General features: G+C 44.4%; 1 protein-coding gene across 2 annotated transcripts in view; it reads left to right on the top strand.

Moving 5' to 3' along the window:
- The window catches only part of ACACB (acetyl-CoA carboxylase beta), a 341,366-nt gene that overhangs the window by 31,309 nt on the left and 286,484 nt on the right, over window positions 1-23,573 (top strand). For both annotated transcript variants that reach the window (XM_030220274.1, XM_030220272.1), the window contains exon 2: window positions 6,154-6,722. In XM_030220274.1, the coding sequence (XP_030076134.1) occupies window positions 6,163-6,722 (560 nt within the window). In that variant the 5' untranslated portion in view covers window positions 6,154-6,162. The remainder of the gene's footprint in view (window positions 1-6,153; window positions 6,723-23,573) is intronic.

Below are 23,573 nucleotides of genomic sequence, written 5' to 3'. Positions count from 1 at the left end.
TGCACTAACCTTTTCCGATTCGTTTAACGCAGGAAAACACCGTGAAATCTAACGAGAGTCTGTACCTCTCGTTAGGGCTGTCTGCTAGAAGTTTACAAAATCCATTAAAAAAAAAAAATAACTGGGGGGGGGGGGCGAAAACGCGTCAGGGGCGTCCTTTATTGACGCCCCAGGTCGCCGCTGCTCCCCTCTCCCTTAGCACCAAAAAAGAAAAAAAAAAAAGGATCGGGAGGGGGCAAGGGCGCTCGCCATGAGCGTTCTGAATGGACGCCTTGGCCCCCCCCCCCCCGCTGCTCCCCGCTTCCCCCCGCACGAAAAAACTCCAATTTTAGTAGCCCCATCCCCGGGCCGGCCCTCCTCCCTTCCTGTGTATTCTCCCACACTAGCTCCGCCTCCTGCCATGCTCCGGTCCCGCCCCCGCTGGCCCCCCCTTTGGTCGTGGCTGCCGCTCCCCCCTCCAACGACCCCCCCCCCCTTTGCCTTACCGGCCCGTGCAGCGCCTCTCACCTCTGCTGCACGGGCAAGAACAGCTGATCGGCGATTCTGAAGGCCTCCTCAGACGTCCCTTCTTTCTCCTGGGCCCGCCCTCCTCTGACGTAGTTTTTTCGTGCGGGGGGGGGGAGCGGGGAGCAGCGGGGGGAGGGCAAGGCGTCCATACAGGACGCTCATGACGAGCGCCTTTGCCCCCTCCCGAAACACACGTGTTGGTTTTTTTTGTTTGTTTTGACAGCTGGGCCTTTGTGGCATGCACAGAGCAGCCAGCATAACGCTTGGCTGCTCTGCGCATGCTTTAGGCGCTGATTAACGACGGGTTTAACGATTCTGTGATACATCCTACTTTGCAATACCGATCCGAACATTTCTGGAGTGTTTTTGTAGTGCATTCCTCGTTTTAAAAAAATCGTTAAGCACTTTTACGTTTCTTATTTTTTAACGTTTGGTTGATGCATCTTGGCCTAAATCTTAGAAACCTCAGGTGGGCCTCTGAAATAGTAGGAAGGACAATTATCACCTTTAAGTACGTTAACAGATTGCAATTGTTATCATACATTTTGACTTTGTTTTTCTTTCTGTAGGATCTAGCTCTTGTCAAGCTTTATTATGAATAAACAAGGACATCAAGTGGTGAGCTCAGGGTATAACACAGGCTCCTAAACCAAGATCCTTGAAACTCACTCAAACATGTCTTGTTTTATTTCTATTTATTAATTTTTGATAGGCACCCTGAAAACCAAAGAGGAAAATAAGCTAGTTCCTTTTTTATTGGAATAACCTTTTAATAATTTTTTGACAAGCTTTTAAAGGCACATCTGCCTTCAGGTCAGTTATGAGCAAAAGATGATAAACAGAAGATATATATAGTGAAACATGAGACCTTTTGAAGTTTAAACTGATGAAACTGACATCCACCAGACTCCAAGGATCCGGGTTTCCTAAGTCCTATCACATTACAAACCATAAAATTATACTTCTTTGTCATCTTCTGATAACCCATCCACCCCTCCCTGTTTTCTCACTGTTTTTCCTCCCCACCAGCCCTCCCTCTCCTTCAATACTGTCATTGGAATGCTTTTCATGTTTCATTATTTATATATATATATATATATATATATATATATATATATACACACACTTTTTTTCTTATAATTGACCTGAAGGCAGCTGTGCCTTCAAAAGCTCATTAAAAATAATGTATTTAAGTTAGTTGGTTTTCTCCTATTTATTACCTTTAAAGTAGATTAGCATGGCAGCCATACTACTTTTTACCAAAAGATTATGCATGGTATATATTTGCATACATTTGGCCCAATGGCGTAGCCAAATGTGCCAATTTGTGTGGGCCAGAGCAGGACCTTTTCAACTGGTGGAGCTTGGGGATCCCCACCAGCCTTAATAAGGGTATCACAATTTTTGGTGGGCCTAAGCTCAAAGTGGGTGGCCCACTGATTTGGCCAAAGAATTGGATTAAAGTGTATAGTTTAAGTAACCTGCACTTTTGACCTCTTGAGCTCTCACAGATCAAATGTAGGAAGTACTAAGCACTTGTCCTATGACTTCTGACCATTGCTATCATCTTGGTGCAGTGCCCTCTGCTGACTTGCTCCACATCATTTGCCCTATGCTTTGATAGTCACCTCATCAGGGTACTTTTTCATAATGCATGGATGCTTTGTTCTAGATATAACCAGTAGTTCCTGGAATCTTTTAATATAATCTGTGTAACTATAAAATGACAGCAGATAAAGGCCACATAGTCTATTCAGTCTGCCCATTCATACTATCTACTATCTCTTCCTCTCCTTAAGAGATCCCATCCTGCACGGAAGAGAGGATTTCGGCTGGCGGGGGCTTGGGGTCCCCCGCCAGCAAAGATCGGCGACGGGTTGGTGGCGGGCGGGCGGGAGGTGGAGAGGGTCGGTGGTAGGGGGGTCCAGGGCGAAATCTGCGGGGGCCCAGGCCCCTGTGGCCCCACGCAGATACGCCCCTGCTTGGGTTTCTGCAGCCCAAATGCATGACCTGCATTTTTTAAGCATTAAATCTTAGCTGCCAATTTCTGGACCATTCTTCATACTTTGCTAGATCCCTCCTCGTGCTGTCCACACCGCCAAGGGTGTCTACCCTATTAGAGTTTGATTTAATTTGCAAAAAGGTAAACCTTACCAGACACCTCTTTCGCAATATCACTCTCAATGTTAAAAGAGCTGGTGCAAAGACCGATCCCTGTGGCACAACACTGGTAACTTCTTTTTCTTCAGATTGAACTCTATTTGCTACCACTCTGTCTTATTCCACGCACTCAGTTTATTTCAGTTGACTATGAGGAACCCTGCCAAAGGCTTTGCTAAAATCTAAGTGCACCACATCTAGTGCTCTTCCTCCTTGAATTTGTCACATAGTCAAAGAAATTTAATCAAATTTGTCCGACAAAACCTACCTCCAGTAAAACCATGCTGCTTCATGTCATGCAATCCATTTTATCCCAGAAACCTCACTATCCTCTGTTTTTAGAAGCATTTTCATTAATTTACTCACCACAGAGGTCAGACTAACTGGTCTTTACTTCCACTTTTGTGGAGATGGACCACATCCACCCTTCTCCAGTTCTTTGGGACTACTTCCAACTGTAAAGCATTGAAAAGATCAGATGGTGAAATTGCCAGAGCTTTCTTATGTTTAAATCTGTTTTATTGGTAGTAATAGTAGATAACAAACAGTTTTATCAGAGGAACAACATTGTTACCGAATACAACATATACACGTACATCAGTATACATTTTCACATTTTCTCCCTGTCTCCCTCCCCCCTTCATCCTTTTTCCCTACCTCCTTTCTATTTCTTAGTCCCATCTATGTGACTTGGTCGTGTATTAGGAAACTATTTATTTGTGTTCAACCCATAACAACAATCAGCCAAAATATGAACCAACCAATAACAGTGAGACAGAGTAGCCATCTGCCTAATCGCCTCTAGGGCCTTGTGCCAGAGCTTTCTTAAGTTCCTTTATTATCCTTGGATTTATGCCATCCGGCCCCATGTTTTTTAGTAGTTAGCACTTGAAACAGCCTTCTGAAAATCAGTCAAGGTCTCAAATCCATTCCTATTTGTATTTGTCATCTGTGGTCCTGCTCCCGGCTCTTCATCTGTGGACACAACAAATATTTGTTAAGTAATTCTGCTTTATCCTTACCAGCTTCTATGTATTGCTCCCATTCACCTTTGAGCCTCACAATACCACTTTTGCACTTCTATCACATATCTAAAAAAAAGTCTCCCCAATTTTACCTTATTGACTAGTTTTCCTTCTATTTGCATATTTGCCTTGCAAACTACTTTGCCAGTTTTTGTTGGTATTGTAACCTGTTTTCCTCCTTTCTGTGATGTCTGCTAATTTATGAATGCCAACCCCTTTTTTCCCCACTTTCCAGCTACTACTTTTGAGAACCAAAGTGGCCTCCTTTTTCTCTTCAGTTACTTTTCTAACAAAAAAAGGTTTGTTGCTTTTAAAATGTTTATTCATTTTTGCCCACTGCTTCTGGCTGCTAACTACTTTAGGTATTCCCCATCTTGACAAAGTTGGTTCTTTTGAAGTTTTAGAACCTTCAGTTTTGAATAAATCCTCTCCATGTGTGCCTTAATATTGAACCAAACCATCCAGTGATTACTAGATGCCAAATGATAACCCACTATTACATCAGAAACACTCTCCATTCGTAAGTATCAGGTCTAGTATGGCCCCATTCCGTGTGGCTTCCATTACCACCTGCTGGAACAGTTCTCCCTGTATAGAATTCAAGATCTCCCTACTTCTAGAAGACCCTGCAATAGGGACTCCCCAATCAACATTGGCATATTGAAATCACCTATTAGTATTACCTCCCCTTTCATTGCTATCTTATGAATGTTTTCAATTAAATAAATGCAGAATGATACACATTGGGAAGAATAATCTAAATCATAGTTACTTGATGTTAAGGTCCACCTTAGGAGTCTGCACTCAAGAAAAGGGTCTAGGTGTTATTGTAGACAATATTCTGAAATCTTCTGCCCAGTGAGTAGTGGCAGCCAAAAAACCAAATGGGATGCTAGGAGTTATTAGGAAAGGGGATACAAAATAAGACCTAGAATATTATAATATCTCTGTGCAACTTCACCTTGAGTATTGTGTTCAATTCTGGTCACCATATCTCAAAAAAAGATATAGTGGAATTAGAAAGGCTCAAAGATGAGCGACTAAAATGATAAAAGGGATGGAACTCCTCCCATATGAGGAAAGGCTCTTCAGCTTGGAAAAAAGACAGCTGAGGGAAAATATGATTGAGGTCTATAAAATCCTGAATGCTGTAAAACTGGTAAAAATGAATCCATTTTCACTCTTTCAAAAAGTACAAAGACCAGGAGACACTCAATGAAATTACATGGAAATACTCTTAACAAATAGGAGGAAATATTTTTTAATTCAAAGAATAGTTAAGGTCTGGAACTTGTTGTCAGAGGATGTGGCAACAGCGGTTAGTGTATCAAGGACATGGCAACAGCGGTTAGTGTATCTGGGTTTAAAAAAGGGTTGGACAAGTTCCTGGAAGAAAAGTCCATGGTCTGTTATTGAGATGGACAAGAGGGAAGCCACTGGTTGCCCTGGGATTGGTAACATGAAATGTTGCTACTAATTGGGTTTCTAATAGGTACTTGTGTCCTGGATTGGCTACTGTGGGAAACAGGATACTGGGCTAGGCCATTGGTCTGACCCAGTGTGGCTATTCTTATGTAAATCTTGATACTTCTGACTGTGAGGGAGGGAGGCCTGTATATCACAGGAATGTAAATAAGTTGTCTGTTTGCTGTTTCCAGATTAACTCGTTGCCTTTTCCTTTCCTACCATGTTTCTGTGACCACCACTAAATCCAAGTCAGCCTCTTCAATTACAGCTTCTAGATGTAGAACGTGTATTCCCCTACTGAGGCATTGGTATACAAAACTCTACAGATATTGCCCATTTCTCCCCATTTCTCTAATACAGTAAATGATGTAAAGATAATTGAATGGATTGGCTAGGCCAGCTGATTCTTCCCTTCCTTATTAGTTCTGTACCACCCAGGTAGATGAATATATAGGGGATGATTTTGTAAAATAATTTGTGTGTAGGTGACAATATAAGTGTGTAAATTGGCTCTTACAGCACCAGGTGTAAAACTATGCACAGTAGCATGAACACACATTCTTCTAGCATAGGCATTTCTGGGGTGAGGTTTGGACAGTTTGTGCAAGTATGTACATTAATTATAAAAATGTTGATTTATACAGATACTTCTGAACTCCACACACAAATATTTACACTCCCACCCCCCACTCAAGTATTTGTATGATGGGTCTGAGCCCACATTCAAGATGAAGTTTCTGTGATCTTAATGTTTTTCTGTGTCTTTTTAAAATGGTGCTCAAGTAGGCATCTACTTGGCCTTTTAACCTAGGTGTTCATAAAATTATCCTCATAACATCTCCTATTAAAACCAATGCCACTGTCTCATGCTTTTACCTAACTTCTCAACCCTATTTCTGTTGCTGCCATCTGTTGGTTGATATGGTTATTGAAGCAAGATGTAGTAGAAATACTGTTTGAAATGCCAACAACTTTTGGTTCTTTTCTTTTTTAGTGTTACTGAATGATACTCGTGTTTGCCTCTCTTGTGACTTTGCTATGGTTGATTTGGAAAGCCATGAAGAAGATTCAGCTAGCAAACCAGGAGTCCAAGTGCACAAGTCAAACCTCAATTCCAGCCCCCCAAAATGTAATACCCGAAGAACTGCCCCACTCACAGGATAAAATAGATGATGGGTCACCATCAGTAAGCCCCCACAAAGCGGCCACTGTTCGATGCAAGTGTCGGCGAGCAGACCCCGACTTGCCTCCTACCTCAGTGCCCTTACAGCAACAGGAAAATCAGGCTGTAGGTGCAGCTGCATCTCTGTCTCAGACTAAGCCTTCGTCTTCAAGCCATTTGCAGCAGGTTATGTCCAGTCCCGTAAATAACGAGTGTCCAGGCAAAACAGCGACGACAACAACAACGTCAAAACAGTTACTATCAAGATTTATTATAGGCTCCTCAGAAGATAACTCTTCAGATGATGAGGGATTGTATAGAGCAGCATCCAACTGCAGATATTCTCCATCCTCTTCATCTGTTTCGCTGCCGGAATCAGGGGGCTCTGCTTTGAGTATGAGGTAAGATGCATGGATACATATTACCCCAGTGCAAACACAAAACATCCATATTTGTTACTAGTTCCCCAGCTCAAACTCAACCTGCAGTTCTGCAGTAAGATTTACTGGCTGCTGATTGACAGGTAACAGCTGTTCTCCAAGGACAAGCAGGCCAGTTGTATTCTCACAGTTGGGTGACGTCATCCAACGGAACCTGTTGCAGACAATGACTAGTGAGAAAATTGTAGATGTTTCTGGCAGTGTCCCACAGAGCATGCGCTTTTGCCATCACGCCTGATAGAGTGCAGGTTCCCCAGTCTTTGTTTTTCAAAGGAGCAGGGAGGACACATCATTGTGCTTTCCTCACTTTGTGTGTTATTTGTAGTACCTGCCCTTGTGGTTTGCTTTATTTTTGTTTTTATTTTAACGGTATTTTTATGTATCTCTCCTGGGATGGGGAGCTCATGTAGTTGGGCTTCACACTCAAGGAGTTTGATCCTCCCAGGAAACGAATCTTCAGATCAGCTTCTGGCGATCTGGAACGCTGTAAAGGCTTTCACAGATCGGCTGTGTTTACTATACTACTTATTATTTCTATAGTGCTACTAGACATATGCAGTGCTGTACACTGGACACAAAGAGACAGTCTCTGCTTGAAAGAGCTTACAATCTGAGTAGGACAGACAAACAGGACAAATAAGGGAATTACAAAGGTGAGAATGATGAAAATGGATGCTGAACAAGTGAGTAAGGGTTAGGCGTTAAAAGCAACATAAAAAAAATGGGCTTTTAGCCTAGATTTGAAGACAGCCAGAGATGGAGCTTGACCTACAGGCTCAGGAAGTCTATTCCAGGCATATGGTAAAGCAAGATAAAAGGAATGGAATCTGGAGTTAGTGGAGGAGAAGGGTGCAGATAAGAGAGATTTACCCAGTGAACGGAGTTCCCGGGGAGGAGTGTAGGGAGAGATAAGAGTGAGAGTGGAGAGGTACTGAGAAGCTGTAGAGTGAATGCACTTGTAAGTCAATAAGAGGCGTTTGAACTGTATGCGGAAATGGATAGAGAGGAGAGGGCTAATATGAGCATAGCGACACTGGCAGAATATAAGGCGTGCAGCAGAATTTTGAACAGATTGAAGGGGAGAGAGATGGCTGAATGGGAGACCTGTGAGAAGCAAGTTGCAATAGTCTAAGCGAGAGGTGATAAGAGTGTGGATAAGGGTTCTGGTAGTGTGCTCAGAAAGGAAAAGATGAATTTTGGTGATATAAAGAAATGAAAGGTTTTAGCAGTCGGTTGAATATGTGCAGAGAGGAAGAGAGAGGAGTCGAAGAAGATGACCCCAAGGTTACGAGCTGATGAGACAGGGAGGATGAGAGTGTTATCCACAGAGAAAATGGGGGAAGAGGAGAGGTTGGTTTAGGGGGAAAGATAGGAAGTGCAGTCTTGGTCATATTTGATTTCAGATGGCGGTGAGACATCCAGGCAGCAATGTCAGACGGGCAGGCTGATACTTTGGTCTGGGTTCCTGCTGAAATTTCTGGTGTGGAAAGGTAGATCTGGGAGTCATCAGCGTAAAGGTGATACTGAAAACCATGGGATGAGATCAGAGTACCAAAGGAAGAAGTATAGATGGAGAAAAGAAGAGGTCCCATGATGGATCCCTGAGGTACACCAACTGATAGTGGGCTAGAAGTGGAGGTGGATCCACCAGAGTATACACTAAAAGTACGATGGGAGAGATGATAAAACCAGGAAAGAACATAGCCCTGAAATCCAAGTGAGGACAGCATTTCAAGGAGTAGGCAGTGATCAATAGTGTCAAAAGCAGTAGATATGTCGAGAAGACTGAGGATAGAATAGAGACCTTTGGATCTGGCCAGGAACAGTTCATTGGAGACTTTAGCAAGTGCTGTTTCAGTTGAATGAAGAGGGTGAAAGCCAGATTGAAATGGATCAAGAATAGCTATGGATGAAAGAAAGTCAAGACAACGGCGGTGAACAGCATGTTTAAGTATCTTGGATGGGAAAGGGAGGAGGGAGATGGGGCGATAGTTGGAAGGACAATGAAGGTTTTCTGAGGAGTGGTGTGACTATGGCATGTTTGAAGGCATCAGGAACAGTCACAATGGAAAGTGAAAGATTGAAGATATGACGGATAAAAGGGGTGACAGTAGTAGAGATCGTGCTAAGTAGTTGGATGGGAATAGGATTAGAGGAACAGGTAGAGAGCTGCATGAGAATGGGGATTGTGGGAATTCCGTGGAACCCGTGGGATTCCTACGGAGATGAAAGAAGTTGACTTGGGATTTCCACGGGATCTGTGTTGACTAGAGAATGAGGTTTGGAACACAGAGAGGTATTTGGAGCACCAGAATGAGGCTTGGAACGTATGGAAAAAAGCAGTTGGAGTGCTAGAATGAGCCTTGGAATGCCAAGAGGTGCAGCTGGACCACCAGACTGAGGCTTAGAACATTTATTGGTTGAATAGTGAATACCATCCAAAAACCACAGGAGGCTGTTGAGGTTGGGAGGAAACAGAGGACTGTGAGGAAATACATAGTATTGACTCTTTTGGGTACGGGTGGGGAGATTAATTGTGGGGATGGAATGGATCTTAGCGGGTACAGGTGGGTATGGGTTAGATTCCATTGGGAATGGGCGGGAATGGGTGAAATTTCTATCCCTGTGCAACCTGTTGTTCCTCAGAATCAGTTTAATTTGGTATACTTAGTTGGCCACTGTGGACAGTCATGAAACCTTGTTGCCTCCTTGTGCTTTTGCTGTCTTTATTTCTCAGAGGGCAGGCAGGATGTAGATATTCCCACTAGTGTGTGTGACGTCATCTGATGGAGCCTGCTGTGGTAAGCGCTCCCCAGCAGTCTCAAAGCCTTCAGAAGTGGTCTGGCGTCATTGGGCCAGGACCAGCTCGGTCTTGGTTTTTTTGTTGTTGTTTTTTGTTCCTGCACAGTAGTAAGGATGCATTTCTCACTTTCTCTCCACAGCGTGTCTTACTTTTTTTTTTATTTTTTATTTTTAACTGCAGTTCACGGTATTACTCCAGAGTGCCTTTTTATTTTTTTTTTTTGACATGCCTATTCTGTGGAATGCTTTGCCTGCCTTAGGGGCCCTTTTACTAAGCTTCGGTAAAAAGTGGCCTTAACACATGCTTACGTCGTGTTTTTCCTGCGCACCAAAGCCATTTTTATTGCATGGATAAAATGGCCGATTTTCCAGCATTAATGGCCACCTGCTAATTTTTCTGTTAGTGCGTAAGCACTTACCAACATCTATTTTGTAGGCAATAAGGGCTCACACTCTAATCGGTTAGCATGTGGTGATGTAGCTGTGCTGACCAATTAGTGCAGTACACACCTACTCTCTGTCCCCTGACCCGCCCCCAGTGTTTAATAAATTTAATTTTTTAGTGGGTGGCTAGCATGTGTACATGTAGAAGTTACCGTGGGAAGCTTGAGTGTGCCCCGTGGTAAGCATCTTAGTAAAAGGGCCTCTATATTAGGTTAGTGGGTCCTTGCAGAAATTTAAAGCATTATTGGAAGCTGTATATTTTATGAAAGCTACTACTACTACTACTACTATTTAGCATTTCTATAGCGCTACAAGGCATACGCAGCGCTGCACAAACATAGAAGAAAGACAGTCCCTGCTCAAAGAGCTTACAATCTAATAGACAAAAAATAAATAAAGTAATCAAATCAATTAATGTGGACGGGAAGGAAGAGAGGAGGGTAGGTGGAGGCGAGTGGTTACGAGTCAAAAGCAATGTTAAAGAGGTGGGCTTTCAGTCTAGATTTAAAGGTGGCCAAGGATGGGGTAAGACGTAGGGGCTCAGGAAGTTTATTCCAGGCGTAGGGTGCAGCGAGACAGAAGGCGCGAAGTCTGGAGTTGGCAGTAGTGGAGAAGGGAACAGATAAGAAGGATTTATCCATGGAGCGGAGTGCACGGGAAGGGGTGTAGGGAAGGACGAGTGTGGAGAGATACTGGGGAGCAGCAGAGTGAATACATTTATAGGTTAGTAGAAGAAGTTTGAACAGGATGCGAAAACGGATAGGGAGCCAGTGAAAGGTCTTGAGGAGAGGGGTAGTATGAGTAAAGCGACCCTGGCGGAAGATGAGACGGGCAGCAGAGTTTTGAACCGACTGGAGAGGGGAGAGGTGACTAAGTGGGAGGCCAGCAAGAAGCAGATTGCAGTAGTCTAAACGAGAGGTGACAAGGGTGTGGATGAGGGTTTTGGTAGAGTGCTCGGAAAGAAAGGGGCGGATTTTACGGATGTTGTAAAGAAAGAAACGACAGGTCTTGGCAATCTGCTGGATATGAGCAGAGAAGGAGAGAGAAGAGTCAAAGATGACCCCAAGGTTTCGAGCTGAGGAGACAGGGAGAATGAGAGAGCCATCAACAGAAATAGAAAACGGGGGAAGGTGGGTTTGGGGGGGGGGGGGGGGGGAAATGAGAAGCTCGGTTTTGGTCATATTTAATTTCAGGTGGCGTTGAGACATCCAGACAGCAATGTCAGACAAGCACGCTGAAACTTTGGTTTGGATGCAAGGTGAGATATCAGGGGTAGAAAGGTAGATTTGGGAGTCATCAGCATAGAGATGGTAGGAAAAGCCATGGGATGAGATTAATGAGCCAAGGGAAGAAGTGTAGATAGAAAAGAGGAGGGGACCAAGAACAGAACCCTGAGGTACGCCGACAGGCAGAGGGATAGAAGTAGATCCACCAGAGTGAACACTAAAGGTGCGGAGGGAGAGGTAGGAAGAGACCCAGGAAAGGACAGAGCCCTGGAATCCAAGTGAGGACAGGGTATCGAGAAGTATGCTGTGATCGACAGTGTCAAATGCAGCGGAAAGATCAAGAAGAATGAGGATGGAATATTGACCTCTGGATTTAGCCAGTAATAGGTCATTGGAGACTTTAGTAAGCGCAGTTTCGGTTGAGTGGAGAGGGCGAAAACCAGATTGTAGTGGGTCAAGAATAGCATGTGAGGAGAGAAAATCAAGGCAGCGGCGGTGAACAGCACGCTCAAGTAATTTGGAGAGAAAAGGAAGGAGGGAGATGGGTCGGTAATTAGAGGGACAAGTAGGGTCGAGTGAAGGCTTCTTAAGGAGAGGTGTGACCACAGCATGTTTAAAGGCAGCAGGGACAGTCGCAGTGGAAAGTGAGAGGTTGAGAATGTGACAGATAAAAGGAATAAGAGTAGGAGAGATGGCATTAAGAAGGTGGGTGGGAATGGGATCAGAGGAACAGGTGGTACATTTTGAGGAAGAAAGGAGAAGTGTAGTTTCCTCAATAGTAACTTCAGGAAAGGAGGAAAGGGAATGAGGGGAAGGAGAGAGAGGGGAACGGACTAGTGGAGGGAGAGCTGGTGAGGTAGAGAAAGCAAGGTTTATCTTTTGAACCTTGTTGTGAAAGAATTCAGCAAGGGTCTGAGGAGATAATGAAGGGGGAGTTGGGGGAGGGGGCACCTTGAGGAGAGAGTTCAATGTGGTGAAGAGAAGTCGAGGATTAGAGCCAAGAGAGTTGGTCAGTTGGATATAATAATCCTGTTTGGCACGTAAAAGAGCAGATTGGAAGGAGGTCAGCATGAACTTAAAGTGTAAGAAATCAGCAAGGGCCCGAGATTTCCGCCAGAGGCGTTCGGCGGAGCAGGTACAGGAACGTAGGTAGCGGATATTAGAAGTCAGCCTAGGTTGGGGTTTTGTACGCCTTACAGGGCGGGTCATCAAAGGTGCAAGAGTGTCTAAGGCAGAGGATAGAGTATTGTAAGAAGAAACAGCCTCGTTGACAGATGTGGATGGTGCCACAGAAGAGAGGAGGTTTGAAACATGGGAGGATAGAGATGAAGGGTCAATATCGTGAAGATTCCTAGATAAATTAGATAGGATAGGACGGGACTGGGAGGGAGGAGATTTAAGTGTGAAAGTTATAAGATGGTGATCAGAGGCAAGGAAACTAGAAGGTGAACAGTTGGAGGAGAAGATGAGATCAAGGGGGCTGGGTTGAGGGGATGAGTTAGAGGGTGCTCCAGGAGGTGCCTTGGGGTTGGTTTAATTGCAGCTGGGGGTGTTTTTAGTGGTGGTCTAAGTGGTGTTCTGAGGTGTTTTATGTGATCTATTCCATTTTTAATGGAGTTCCAGTCTTTATTTGTTTGTTTTTTTGGTTATTTTAATGTAAACTGTGATCTATTTTTAGCTTTTGTGGTATAGCAAATTTGTTAAACCATACTTGGCTTACATGTTCTATGTAGGTGTCGTCTTGTGCGGGGCCAGTGCTCCTCTACTCATTTTATTTCTTTGTATCTGGCACTTTGGAGGAGTAGCCTAGTGGTTAGTGCAGTGGACTTTGATCCTGGGGAACTGGGTTCAATTCCCACTGCAGCTCCTTATGACTCTGGGCAAGTCACTTAACCCTCCATTGCCCCTGGTACAAAATAAGTACCTGAATATATGTAAACCGCTTTGAATGTAGTTGGAAAAAACCTCAGAAAGGCGGTATATCAAGCCCCGGTTCCCTTTCCCTCCCTTCTGTTTCTTCATGGTTAAACACTGAAATACTTAATCTCCATCTCTCCCTGCCAATTTGGGATAGAAAACGTAGAAGTCTGTCCAGCACTTTTCCTGCTTCTAGTGTTAATTGATTTTTACTGCCTTATTAACTTCACCAAAGCGGTGTATAGCAAGAATAATCTGGCAAAAACATTTATGATGGTTTCTCTGGTCTGGGCACCCTACTCCCAATGATTCAGGAACAAGATTGGCTATGCGCTCTGAAGGAAACTTATACCCACATACAGATGCTTCCCAATCACAGAAGTATGTGAGATTTTGATTGGGAAAACACTACCACCAGTATCACATACTGCCCTTTGGCTTTGCTTCAGCACCCAGGGTTCTGGGTGGCAGTTGCAGCATTGTTATGTAGATTGGGGGTGCACTTCTTCCCCTACCTGGACAATTGGCTAGTTAAGAGCACATCATAGGAAGATACAAAAGAATCAATGTGCATAACTTTTCAGATGCTGGAGTTACTAGGGTTGGTGATCAATTATCAAATGTCCCATCCCAGCAATTGGATTTCAAAGGAGCCCTGAAACCGAGCAAAAGGCTTTCAAATAATAGATGCTCTCATCTCGGTGGCCCAGTAGTTCAAGAGTCAACAAGTATCAGGTCTGCAAATGTTGAGATTGCTAGACCACATGGCCTCCACCATTCAAACTGTACTCATGGCACATTTCAATCTGAGAACAGCTCAATGATCCCCGACCAAGTGGTCTCAGGCCAAAGGGGATCTTTAGGATGTCATCATTGTCGTGCCTTCCCTCAAGAGCGCGCCATCTTGGTGGCTAATTTGAAGCAATTTACATAAGAGACTCCCATTTCAAATCCCTCAACACCAGAAGACACTGATGATAGGTGCATCTAACAGGGTGGAGAGCTCATGAGGAGAGGTTTCACACTCGGGGTCAGTGTTCTGCTCAGAGAGAGGCAGCACCAGATCAATTACTTAAGAGCTATGTGGAATGCTTTAAAGGCTTTCGTAGTTGGTTGGAGAACCAAATTATTCTAATCCAAACAAATTGGGTTACAGGGTTCTGTCTTACAGGGTTCTGTCTTGGGCTTCTCTAACCTATGGCCCGCTGGACAGAACCTGGCCCACCAAGTGTTTTTTTTTCCTGGCTCTCGGAAGCTTGGCAATGATTAGAGCAGAATTCCTTCTTCTCCACCACAACTCAGCTCTCTGTGAGCACGAACTGTATAGTGCCAGAAGTTTTGATTAATCTCACGGTTTTAAGTCTTGCAAGACTTGAAACTTTGAGATCAACCCAAGCTTTCAGTATGGCTTAGCTCAAGATTGCAGAGAGCCAAGGCGTGATGGGGAAGCAGGAACCCCACCGTTTCTTCTGCAGCTGAAGATAGGTGAGAGAAAAGAAACTGGGTGAAGGCTGAGGGTAACATGAACAAGAGAGACTGGGTGAAGGCTGGGGAGTTACATAAGCAAGAGCGAGATTTAATGAAAGCTGGGGAGGGGGACGATGCACTGTCATATTCTACTAGTATTTGACAAAACATGTGGTAAAATACGATGGTTCATGTTTTGGCCCTCCGAATGTTACAAAATATAAAATGTGGCCCCTGATAGAAAAAGGTTGGACAAACCTGTTCTATGTCATTCTATGTCATCAAACAAGAGGCATGGGTTCCTACTTTCTTTGTCCAGGAAATGGTAAGGATGTGGCAATGGGCCGTCTCACATGAGATGGTGCTCAGTCACTTAATTGGCAGGGAAAAAGAACTATCTGGCAGACAAACTGAGTTGGGTCATGCAACTGCATGAGTGGTCCTTGAACATGGGTTTGTCCACAAGATCTTCTGAAAGTGAGGCACCCTCTTTTGGCTACTCAGTCAAAAGGTTTTGCTCCAGACTAAGCTCACATGGCAGACTAACATCGGATTCTTTCTGTCTTGATTGGGAGATAGGACTTCTATCATTTAATGCCTTTCATAGAGAAAATTCTCATGAAACTCGAGCAGGACTAGGGAACCATGATTCTCATTGTGCGTTATTGGCCAAGATATTGTTCCATGATTCCCTCTATTTCTGGAGTTATCCTCTGAAGATCCATTGAGACTGGAGTGTCTTCTGATCCTCATCACTCAGAATGAAGGGTCCCTTTTGCATCCTGATATCCAGTCTCTGGCCCTCGTGGCTTGAATGTCGAGAGGTTAAAAGTGGATTCCTTGAACGTACTGGAGGGTGTCTCAGGGCCCTACTTGCTTCCAGAAGAGATTCCATTAAGAGGTTGTACAGTTGCCATGAATTGCGAGGCTAAGACCCTAGACCATTTCTCCTGTCCTACACAAAAACTGCTTGAATAACTTCTGCAGTTGTCCAAGTCAGGTCTTGAGACTAAATCTGTAAGGGTTCACCTCGGTGCAATTGGAGTTTATCATCACTGTGCAAATGGTAAACTCATCTCTGCTTAGCTTTTAGTTCACTTCATAAGGGGGCTTGCTTTTACTGAATTCCCTGGTGCCGAGATTCAGGATGTAGCAGAAAGTTTACCGAAACTCATCAAACCTACTGACCGCTACTCTGTGTTGCTCATCTGTGTTGGCACAATTGATAGGTATCCTGCTGAACATATCAAATGTGACTTCATGGCTTTGACTGAGGGTGAAGCAGTTATGTGCACAGGCGGTGTTTTCATCAATCCTTCCTGTTGAGGGTAAATGAGGGAAGCTCACATCCTGGTGCTGAACGTGTGGCTGTGTGAATGGTGCCAGCACAAGTGCTTTTGTTTCCTTGACCATTGGCTGCTTTTCCAAGACCTACTGAGCAGAGATGGCATCCATCTATCATAGAAGGGATGAAGTGTGTTCCGTAACATACTGGCTAATGTACTATAGAGAGCTTTAAACTAGATTCGATGGGTATGAGTGAGAAAAGCCATTAACAATGCTCAGGAATGTAAAATATCTAATACTTCATAGCAATGGGGAAAAAAGAGCAATATCTATAGAGCTGTGTATACTAATGCCTGCCTGTAGTATGGGAAACAAATTTCTAGATCTAGAGGCGGTATTAGTAGAAGCCGACTTAAATTTGGTGACTGTCACAGGGGTGGTGTGGTTCACGGAGAGCCATGACTGGGATTTAGCTATACCTGGCTATAATCTATTCAGGAAAGACGGGGTAGGATAAAAGGGTGGAGTAGCATTATATGTTAGGATTAATATTAGTGCTAGAATTGTAGGACAAATGGGGTAAGGAAGAAGCTCTGTGGGTTAATCTTGAAAGAGACAATGGAAAAAGTATTTACACTGGTGTGATATACAGGCCTTCCTTATAATAAAAAGAAATGGATACAGATTAATTGAAGACTTATGAAAGGTGAAGTACTACTGATAGGTGATTTTGATATGCCAGACATTGATTGGGGCATCCCTGCTATGGGGTCATCTAGAAGCAAGGGAATCTTTGATTCTCTACAAGAAGAATTGTTCTGGCAGTTGGTAATGGAACCTACACGGAATGAAGCTATTCTGGACCTGGTGCTTACAAATGGGGATAGTGTGTCTGGTGTTACAGTGGGTGATCATTTGGCATCTAGCGATCATCGGATGGTGTGGTTCAGTATTATGAGGGAACTTATTTAAGATGGAACGATGGGGGAATATCTTGAGGAAGAGTTAGTTGGATGGGAACAGCTGAAGGAAGTACAAACGGCAGTAAGCAAAACTGAAAGGAACTCTTTTTTTTAAAGGAGAAAAACCTTCATGTTAGAAAAGTATGTAAAAGTAAGAGGAAAAGACAAGCTGCATTGGTTCTCAAATGTATTAGCTAAAAAGGTAAGAGAGAAATGTTTAGACTTCATAAGTTAAAGATGATGCAGAAAGAGGAAGACAGGCATAGCTAGAAAAACTGTCAGAAAACCAAAGATACAAATGGAAGAAAAGATGGCCAGTACGATAAAACCGGGAACAAGACATCTTTTAGATCTGTAAGTGATAGGAGGAAGTGCCAAAATGGCATAGTGAGGCTCAAGGGTGAAGGGGGGGGGGGGGGGGGAATATATAGAGGCTGATAAGGATGAAGCTGAACTGCTTAACAATTATTTCTGTTCTGTGTTCATGGATGAAAGACTGGGGGTAGGACTACAGAAATCAAATACTAATGGGAATGGACGTTCGGTAGATCAGGACCGATTCTCCGAAGACTGTGTTCGTCTAGCTGAACTAAAAATAGACAAAGTGATGGGGGTCTGATGCGATACATCTAAGGTTGCTCAAAGAACTCAGGGATGTTTTGGTGGCTCCGTTGATGACCTCTTCAATGCTTACTTAGAATCTGGAGTGGTCCTAGAGAACTGGAGAAAGGGCGATGTGAACCCTCTTCTCAAGAGTGGTAGTAAGAACATAAGAATAGCCATACTGGGTCAGACCAGTGGTCCATCTATCCCAGTATCCTATTTCCAGCAGTGGCCAATCTAGGTCACAAGTACCTGGCAGAAACCCAATTAGTAGCACTATTTCATGCTGCTCATCTCAGTGGTGAGTAAACTAATGGAAATGCTTCGAAAGCAGAGTATTGTGAGGTTTCTAGAACTGAATGGACTGCAGGACCTGGGACAGCATAGCAGGTCTTGTCGGTCAAATCTGATTTCTGTGACTGGGTGACCAAACAGTTGGATGTGGGAGGGGCGCTAGGTGTGGTTTACTTGGATTTTAGCAGAGCTTTTCACACTGTTCCGCACAGGTGACTGATAAACTGAGTGCCCTCATTATTGGCGTTAAAGTGACTGATTGGATTAAAGACTGGTTGAGTGTCAGGAAGGTAGTGGTACATGGAATTTTCTCTGAGGAAAAAGGTTATCAGTGGCGTACCGCAGGGCATCTTTGAGAGTGATATTGCAGAATGACTGGTAAGGTTTCTCTTTTGAGGACGATACCAAACTTTGTAATAGGGTAGACACCACGGAGGGTGTGGATAGCATGTGGAGGGATCTGGCGAAGCTTGAAGAATGGTCCAGCAATTGGCAACTCAGATTTAATGCTAAAAAATGCAGGGTCATACACTTAGGTTGCAAAAATTCAAGGGAAAGGTATAATATAGGGTGTGAAGTACTTGTGTGTATGAAAGAACAGCGAGGCTTGGGGCTGATTGTGTCTGATGATCTCAAGGTGGCCAAACAGGTAGAAAAGGTGATGGTCAAAGCCAGAAGGATACTCGGGCGCATAGAGCGAGGAATGGTGAGTAGGAAAAAAGAGGCGATGATGACTCTGGTGAGACCTCATTTAGAACACTGTGTGCAATTCTAGAGACCGCAGCTACAAAAAGACAAACAGGATGGAGTCTGTCCAAAGGGTGCCAGCAAAACTGGTCAGTGGTCTTTCATAAAGCTTATGACTTAAGGCTTTCAATATTTACTCTTGAAGAAAGACAGGAGTGAGGGAATATGATATATAATCTAAGGAAATTTTTTCACAGAAAAAGTGGTGGACACGTGGGGTCACCTCACAGTGGAGGTGGTGAAGGCAAGGACTGTCTGAATTTAAGAAAGTGTGGGACAGGCACATGGGATCTCTTAAGGAAAGGAGGAGATAGTGGTTGCAGTGGGTGGGCCATTTGGTTCATATCTGTTGTCATGTTTCTATTCAATTTCTAACCTTTTATGGCTGCTGCAAAATACTTGTCAACATGGATCTTGAGGATGAAAAAGTTACCAAACCAGATGCTTATTCCTGATTTCAGCTGAGATGGAGAGAAGTCAGAATTTATCCCCTTTTACTCTGTCTCCCACATTCAGCCCCATTTGCTGTACTTCCCCTGCACCCATCCCTCTTTTTTTCACCCTGTTTTGAGCTTCACCTTCCTTAGGAGGTTGGTGCCCTGGCTGAGAACCTGGGTTTAATTCCCACTGCAGCTCCTTGTTGTGACCCCTGGCAGGTCACTGTCTGTCGCGTAACTCTCCATTGCTTTGGGTATAATAGACTGTGAGCCCACTAGGGACAAAGTACCTGACTATACTATGTGAACTGCTTTGGTTGTACCACAGAAAGGCGGTATATCAAATCCAAATAACTTACAGGAATCACAGCTGTAACAGGGCGTTTACTAATCATATTCTGTCCCCTGGCTGTCCTGTGGCAGCAAGAAAAAGGAGATGGCGCTGGAGCTGATTTGATAGAAAACTGCTTGCACTCTATTCCAGCTCTTCGTTTATATCTGTGTCCCCTTTGTCCAGGAGGAGGGGAAGAGGACAGTGGAAAAGGCAGACAGACTGGTGCTGCTCTTTGCTTGCAATTTCTGCACTAGCCACAGGGCTTCCCAATGAGGAGGGAAGGGCTAGTGGCTTTTAGAGTTCTACCGTTTGTTTCATGCAAACAAGCAGGGGCTGTTCTGTGCTGCTGCTTGAGATCTCGCCAATCTAATAGGTTGGGGCAGGACTTCTATGGTTCTTTGTTTGTTTGTCTTGAATATGTATTTGTCTCTACTACGGGTAACTTGGGGTCACGATGCAGTCTTCCAGCCTTGAACCGCGCGCTCCGCCTCTTGGGCTGGAACAGGGTGTTTCCAGACCTTATCTAGACAGCGCGCTGGTATCAGGTCCGGCCCTGGGGGAGGGGAGGACAGAAGGAAAGAAATGGAGGCAAGTCAGTTCTTTAGAGCAATGGAAATTCAATCTCAAACTTTCTAACAGCAACACAAGACGCATACACACGTAGATCGGTAGCGACCAAGATGAGTTTGCTAAGAGGTTAGCATTCTTTTTTTTTTTTGTAAGGACTACCTTGGAGGGAGGGGGGGAGTGTAATGCGACTTTCCTGAGTTCCTGCAAGTTTAACTTCAGACCCGCTGCTTCCTGTGACTGATCGCTTGGCTTCTATTTGCTCAGAAAAAGTACACCTCGGCGGGTTTTGAGGAGTTTTTTTTTTTATTATTATTTTTGCAATGGCCCTTAAATTTAGGTGACCGACCGTCAGCTCGTTTGCAAAAAACAGAGCGGTGCATGCTGAGTTCACTACCCTAGAAAGCTGCAAACCCGCGCCGTGAGTGCAGATGACCGTCGCTTGGTAGTTTTTCTCCTTTGCAAAACTTGACTGCCAGTATATAGGGTTTCTTTTTGATGCAGTTTCAGATGCAAAATTAAAAAAAAAAGTTAAAGGCTGGAGTTTTTTTTAATCGCTAGAGCAAAATGCAAATTGAACAGGGTAACAAGGTGACTGGGAACAACAACGGCAAAATAAAGAGGTAGGTGGTGCAGTTGTTTTTTCTAATTTCGGGACGGAAATAAAGGGCATTGAAATTATTACTTTTTCTTCTATTAAACTTAGGGTTTCCATTGAAATTTGGTTTAAAACGATACCTTGGTTCTGTAGCCAAATGTATTTCCACAAGTGGTGTAAGAACTTTCCCACGCTTCCACCCTCCTCCCGCACTTCCTATAGTTGTCTCTTATGGGCAGCCTTGCCCACTTTTCAGGAATAACAATATAATATCTTGTTGCATCCTCTGCCTCTACTTGTCAGTGTTTACCAAATGTCCGCACAGGGTGCCAGCATGCTTGAGATTACCAAAGCCCACCAGTAGATGTATTTTCTTCAGATTTAGTCAGGCCTGGGAGCCTCCTGGCAGCCTGAGGTTGATCTTGCTGCTGCCATTCCTTAACTTTTCCTGACCCACACAATTTTTTTTTTTTTTTGAACTAATATTCACTTATACAGAGGAACAGACCTCTTGTAAACTTGGACTTCAAGCTCTGCACTGGCTGAAAACTTTAAGGCTAGAAGCTTAACTGTTTGTTACTGTGGCTTGAAGTTTTAAGGCGGTGTTAATCATACGGATAAGTTAGTCTGGATAAAGTTTTTTTTTTTTTTTTTGTCAGAGAATGCGAAAATGTTAGTTGTAGACCTTCAGTGTTTTTTTTTTTTTTTTTTAAATTGGGCTATCGTTTTAAAAATACACTTGTTGATGAACTTTCCAGAGCTGGCATTCCCTTACTCAACATAATAAACTTGGGTTCAAAGTAATTTATCTTTTTTTTATATATGCACTTTAAAATGCTATAAATATTATAAAGTGTTTTAAATGTGCTCAGACCACACCATTTACACCCATTATATCCCCAAGAGGAATATGTGGTGGTGTCACAATCAGTGGCGTAGCCAGTCAGCCAGTTTTGGGTGGGCCTGAGCCCAAAGTGGGTGGGCACAAAATTTTCTCTGCTCCGCCCTACCTCCACCTCAAAATATAAATACTTTAGCTAATGAGGATCCTCAAGCTCAGTCAGCCGAAGACTTTCTCTGAAGGTGGCCAGAACTCTCTTTTACCAAGCTTGGCAGGCAGCAGCAATGACCCTAAGCCACTGATGCCAGCACCCCACACATGCTTAGCTGTCGATGGCTCAAGGATGCTGTTGCCAGAGCTTGGTAGAAGGGAGTTCTGGCTGCCTTTGGAGGAGGTCCTTAGCTGGGGATGCCTGGGAATCCTCACCAGCTATACAGCAAGGGTTAGGACTGTTGTTAGACCTACTTGGCCCAGGTCAGAAAATAAAGGAGGGCTCCCCTCCCCGATTCCCTCTCCTCTTTGCCTCCCTTCCAATTTTCCACCTGCCATTACTATCACACCAACAGAACCTCACCAAACACAGAACAAGGGATCACAAATTAGAAATAAAAATATTTAGACAAAAATTGAAAAGGAACCCCAAGAAGTTAAACATAGCATTACTGCAACACTGGAGACACAAAACATGCATTTCCTTTTCTACAGAACACAATACAAAGACATTTCCAATGCACATTTCCAAAAGCTAACATATTCTATTTAAAACATTTGAAATAAAATGCTTTGTTTCTACCTTTGTTGTCTGGACATTTTATTTTTCCATCTTGCTGGTTCCAATTTCTCTTTTCTGCTTTCCTCTCTGCCGTCTGCTAATTCTTCTTCAAGCGGCTGTAGTCCATTTGTCTTGTCTCCTCTCTCCTGTCTGTTCCCTCAATATTCCTGCCTCTGACATGTTGGTCATTCCTTTGTAGCTCTTTTCTGCCTCTCTCTCACCCTTCTTTGTCTCCTTTTTACTTTTCAACTACCTATCAAATTTTCATCTTCTTCTTTCACCCACTAGCTCTCCCATTCCTCATCTTACTCCTCCCCATCCCTACTTTCTCTTTTATCTTTAATCTACTCCCCATTACCATATTTCTACCCTCTGTAATCACTATCTCTCATTCATTTCCTTGCCACCCCCTCTTGCCCTCTCCCACAGGGTTCCACCATTCCCATCATCTTCTCCCTCCACCCTTCTAACCAGCATCTGATCCCCTCCCCACCCCACCATGGTAGCCTTATATTTTCCTGCCCCTTCTCTCTTCATTCCTGTTAAATAGTAATAGTAGTAGTCCTCTCCCCCATGGCCCAGCATTTCCCCCCTCACCACCTACTGTGTACCTCTCATCCACCTCCATGTCTATCTCCCCCTCTCATTCCCACTGTCCAACGTTTCTCTCTCCTTCCCATACAGCATATCTACCTTCCTCCCCTCTACCAGCATGTCTAACATTTCGCCCTCCTCTCCACCCCTATGTTTAACATTTCTCCCCCTCTCACCACCTATCCCCTCTCTATGCAGCATGTCTCCCTCTCCTCCACCTCATATGCAGCCAAGACTTCTCCCTTCCTGACCCCTCCACCCCTTTACTGGATCTCTCCCTTCTTCCCCATGCAGCTTCTCCCCCACCCACCATGCCTCATCATTCCATCTTCCCTCCCCCATTCCAACATCTTTTCCCCATCTTCCCTCACCCTCGCAGGCCCGCCCAGCAGTGATTCCGATCGCAGGCAGCTCCTTCGACTCGCACACGCTGCCTGCCGGCTGCCGCTCAAACCTCCTTGCAGCTACTAGCAGCGCTAACCTGGAAGCTCAGAGGAGAGGCTTCTGGGTTAGCGCTGCTAGTAGCTGCAAGGAGATTTGAGCGGCAGCCGGCAGGCAGCGTGTGCGAGCCGAAGGAGCTGCCTGCGATCGAAATCGCTGCTGGGCGGGCCTGCGAGGGTGAGGGTGAGGGAAGATGGGGATGAAAGTTGCGGCACGCCACGGGGGAATGGATGATGATGGGGACCGGAGCCTCCGGTATCGCTGTGCTGCTGGGCGGGCCTGACCCCAAATTGGGTGGGCCCAGGCCCACCCGGGCCCACCCGTGGCTACGCCCCTGGTCACAATGGAACCATCATTGCACATACGATGTTCCGCCTCCTAATATTTGTGTATGTACATAGGGAGCAGTTATTGTGATGGCAAGATTGGAATGGATGAATGATATGTGATTTTAATGAAGCACGAGCGCAATATACCCC

Source organism: Microcaecilia unicolor, chromosome 11 (assembly GCF_901765095.1).
Source record: "Microcaecilia unicolor chromosome 11, aMicUni1.1, whole genome shotgun sequence".
Taxonomy (NCBI): Eukaryota; Metazoa; Chordata; class Amphibia; order Gymnophiona; family Siphonopidae; genus Microcaecilia; species Microcaecilia unicolor.
This window is presented reverse-complemented; position numbering and strand designations above follow the sequence as displayed.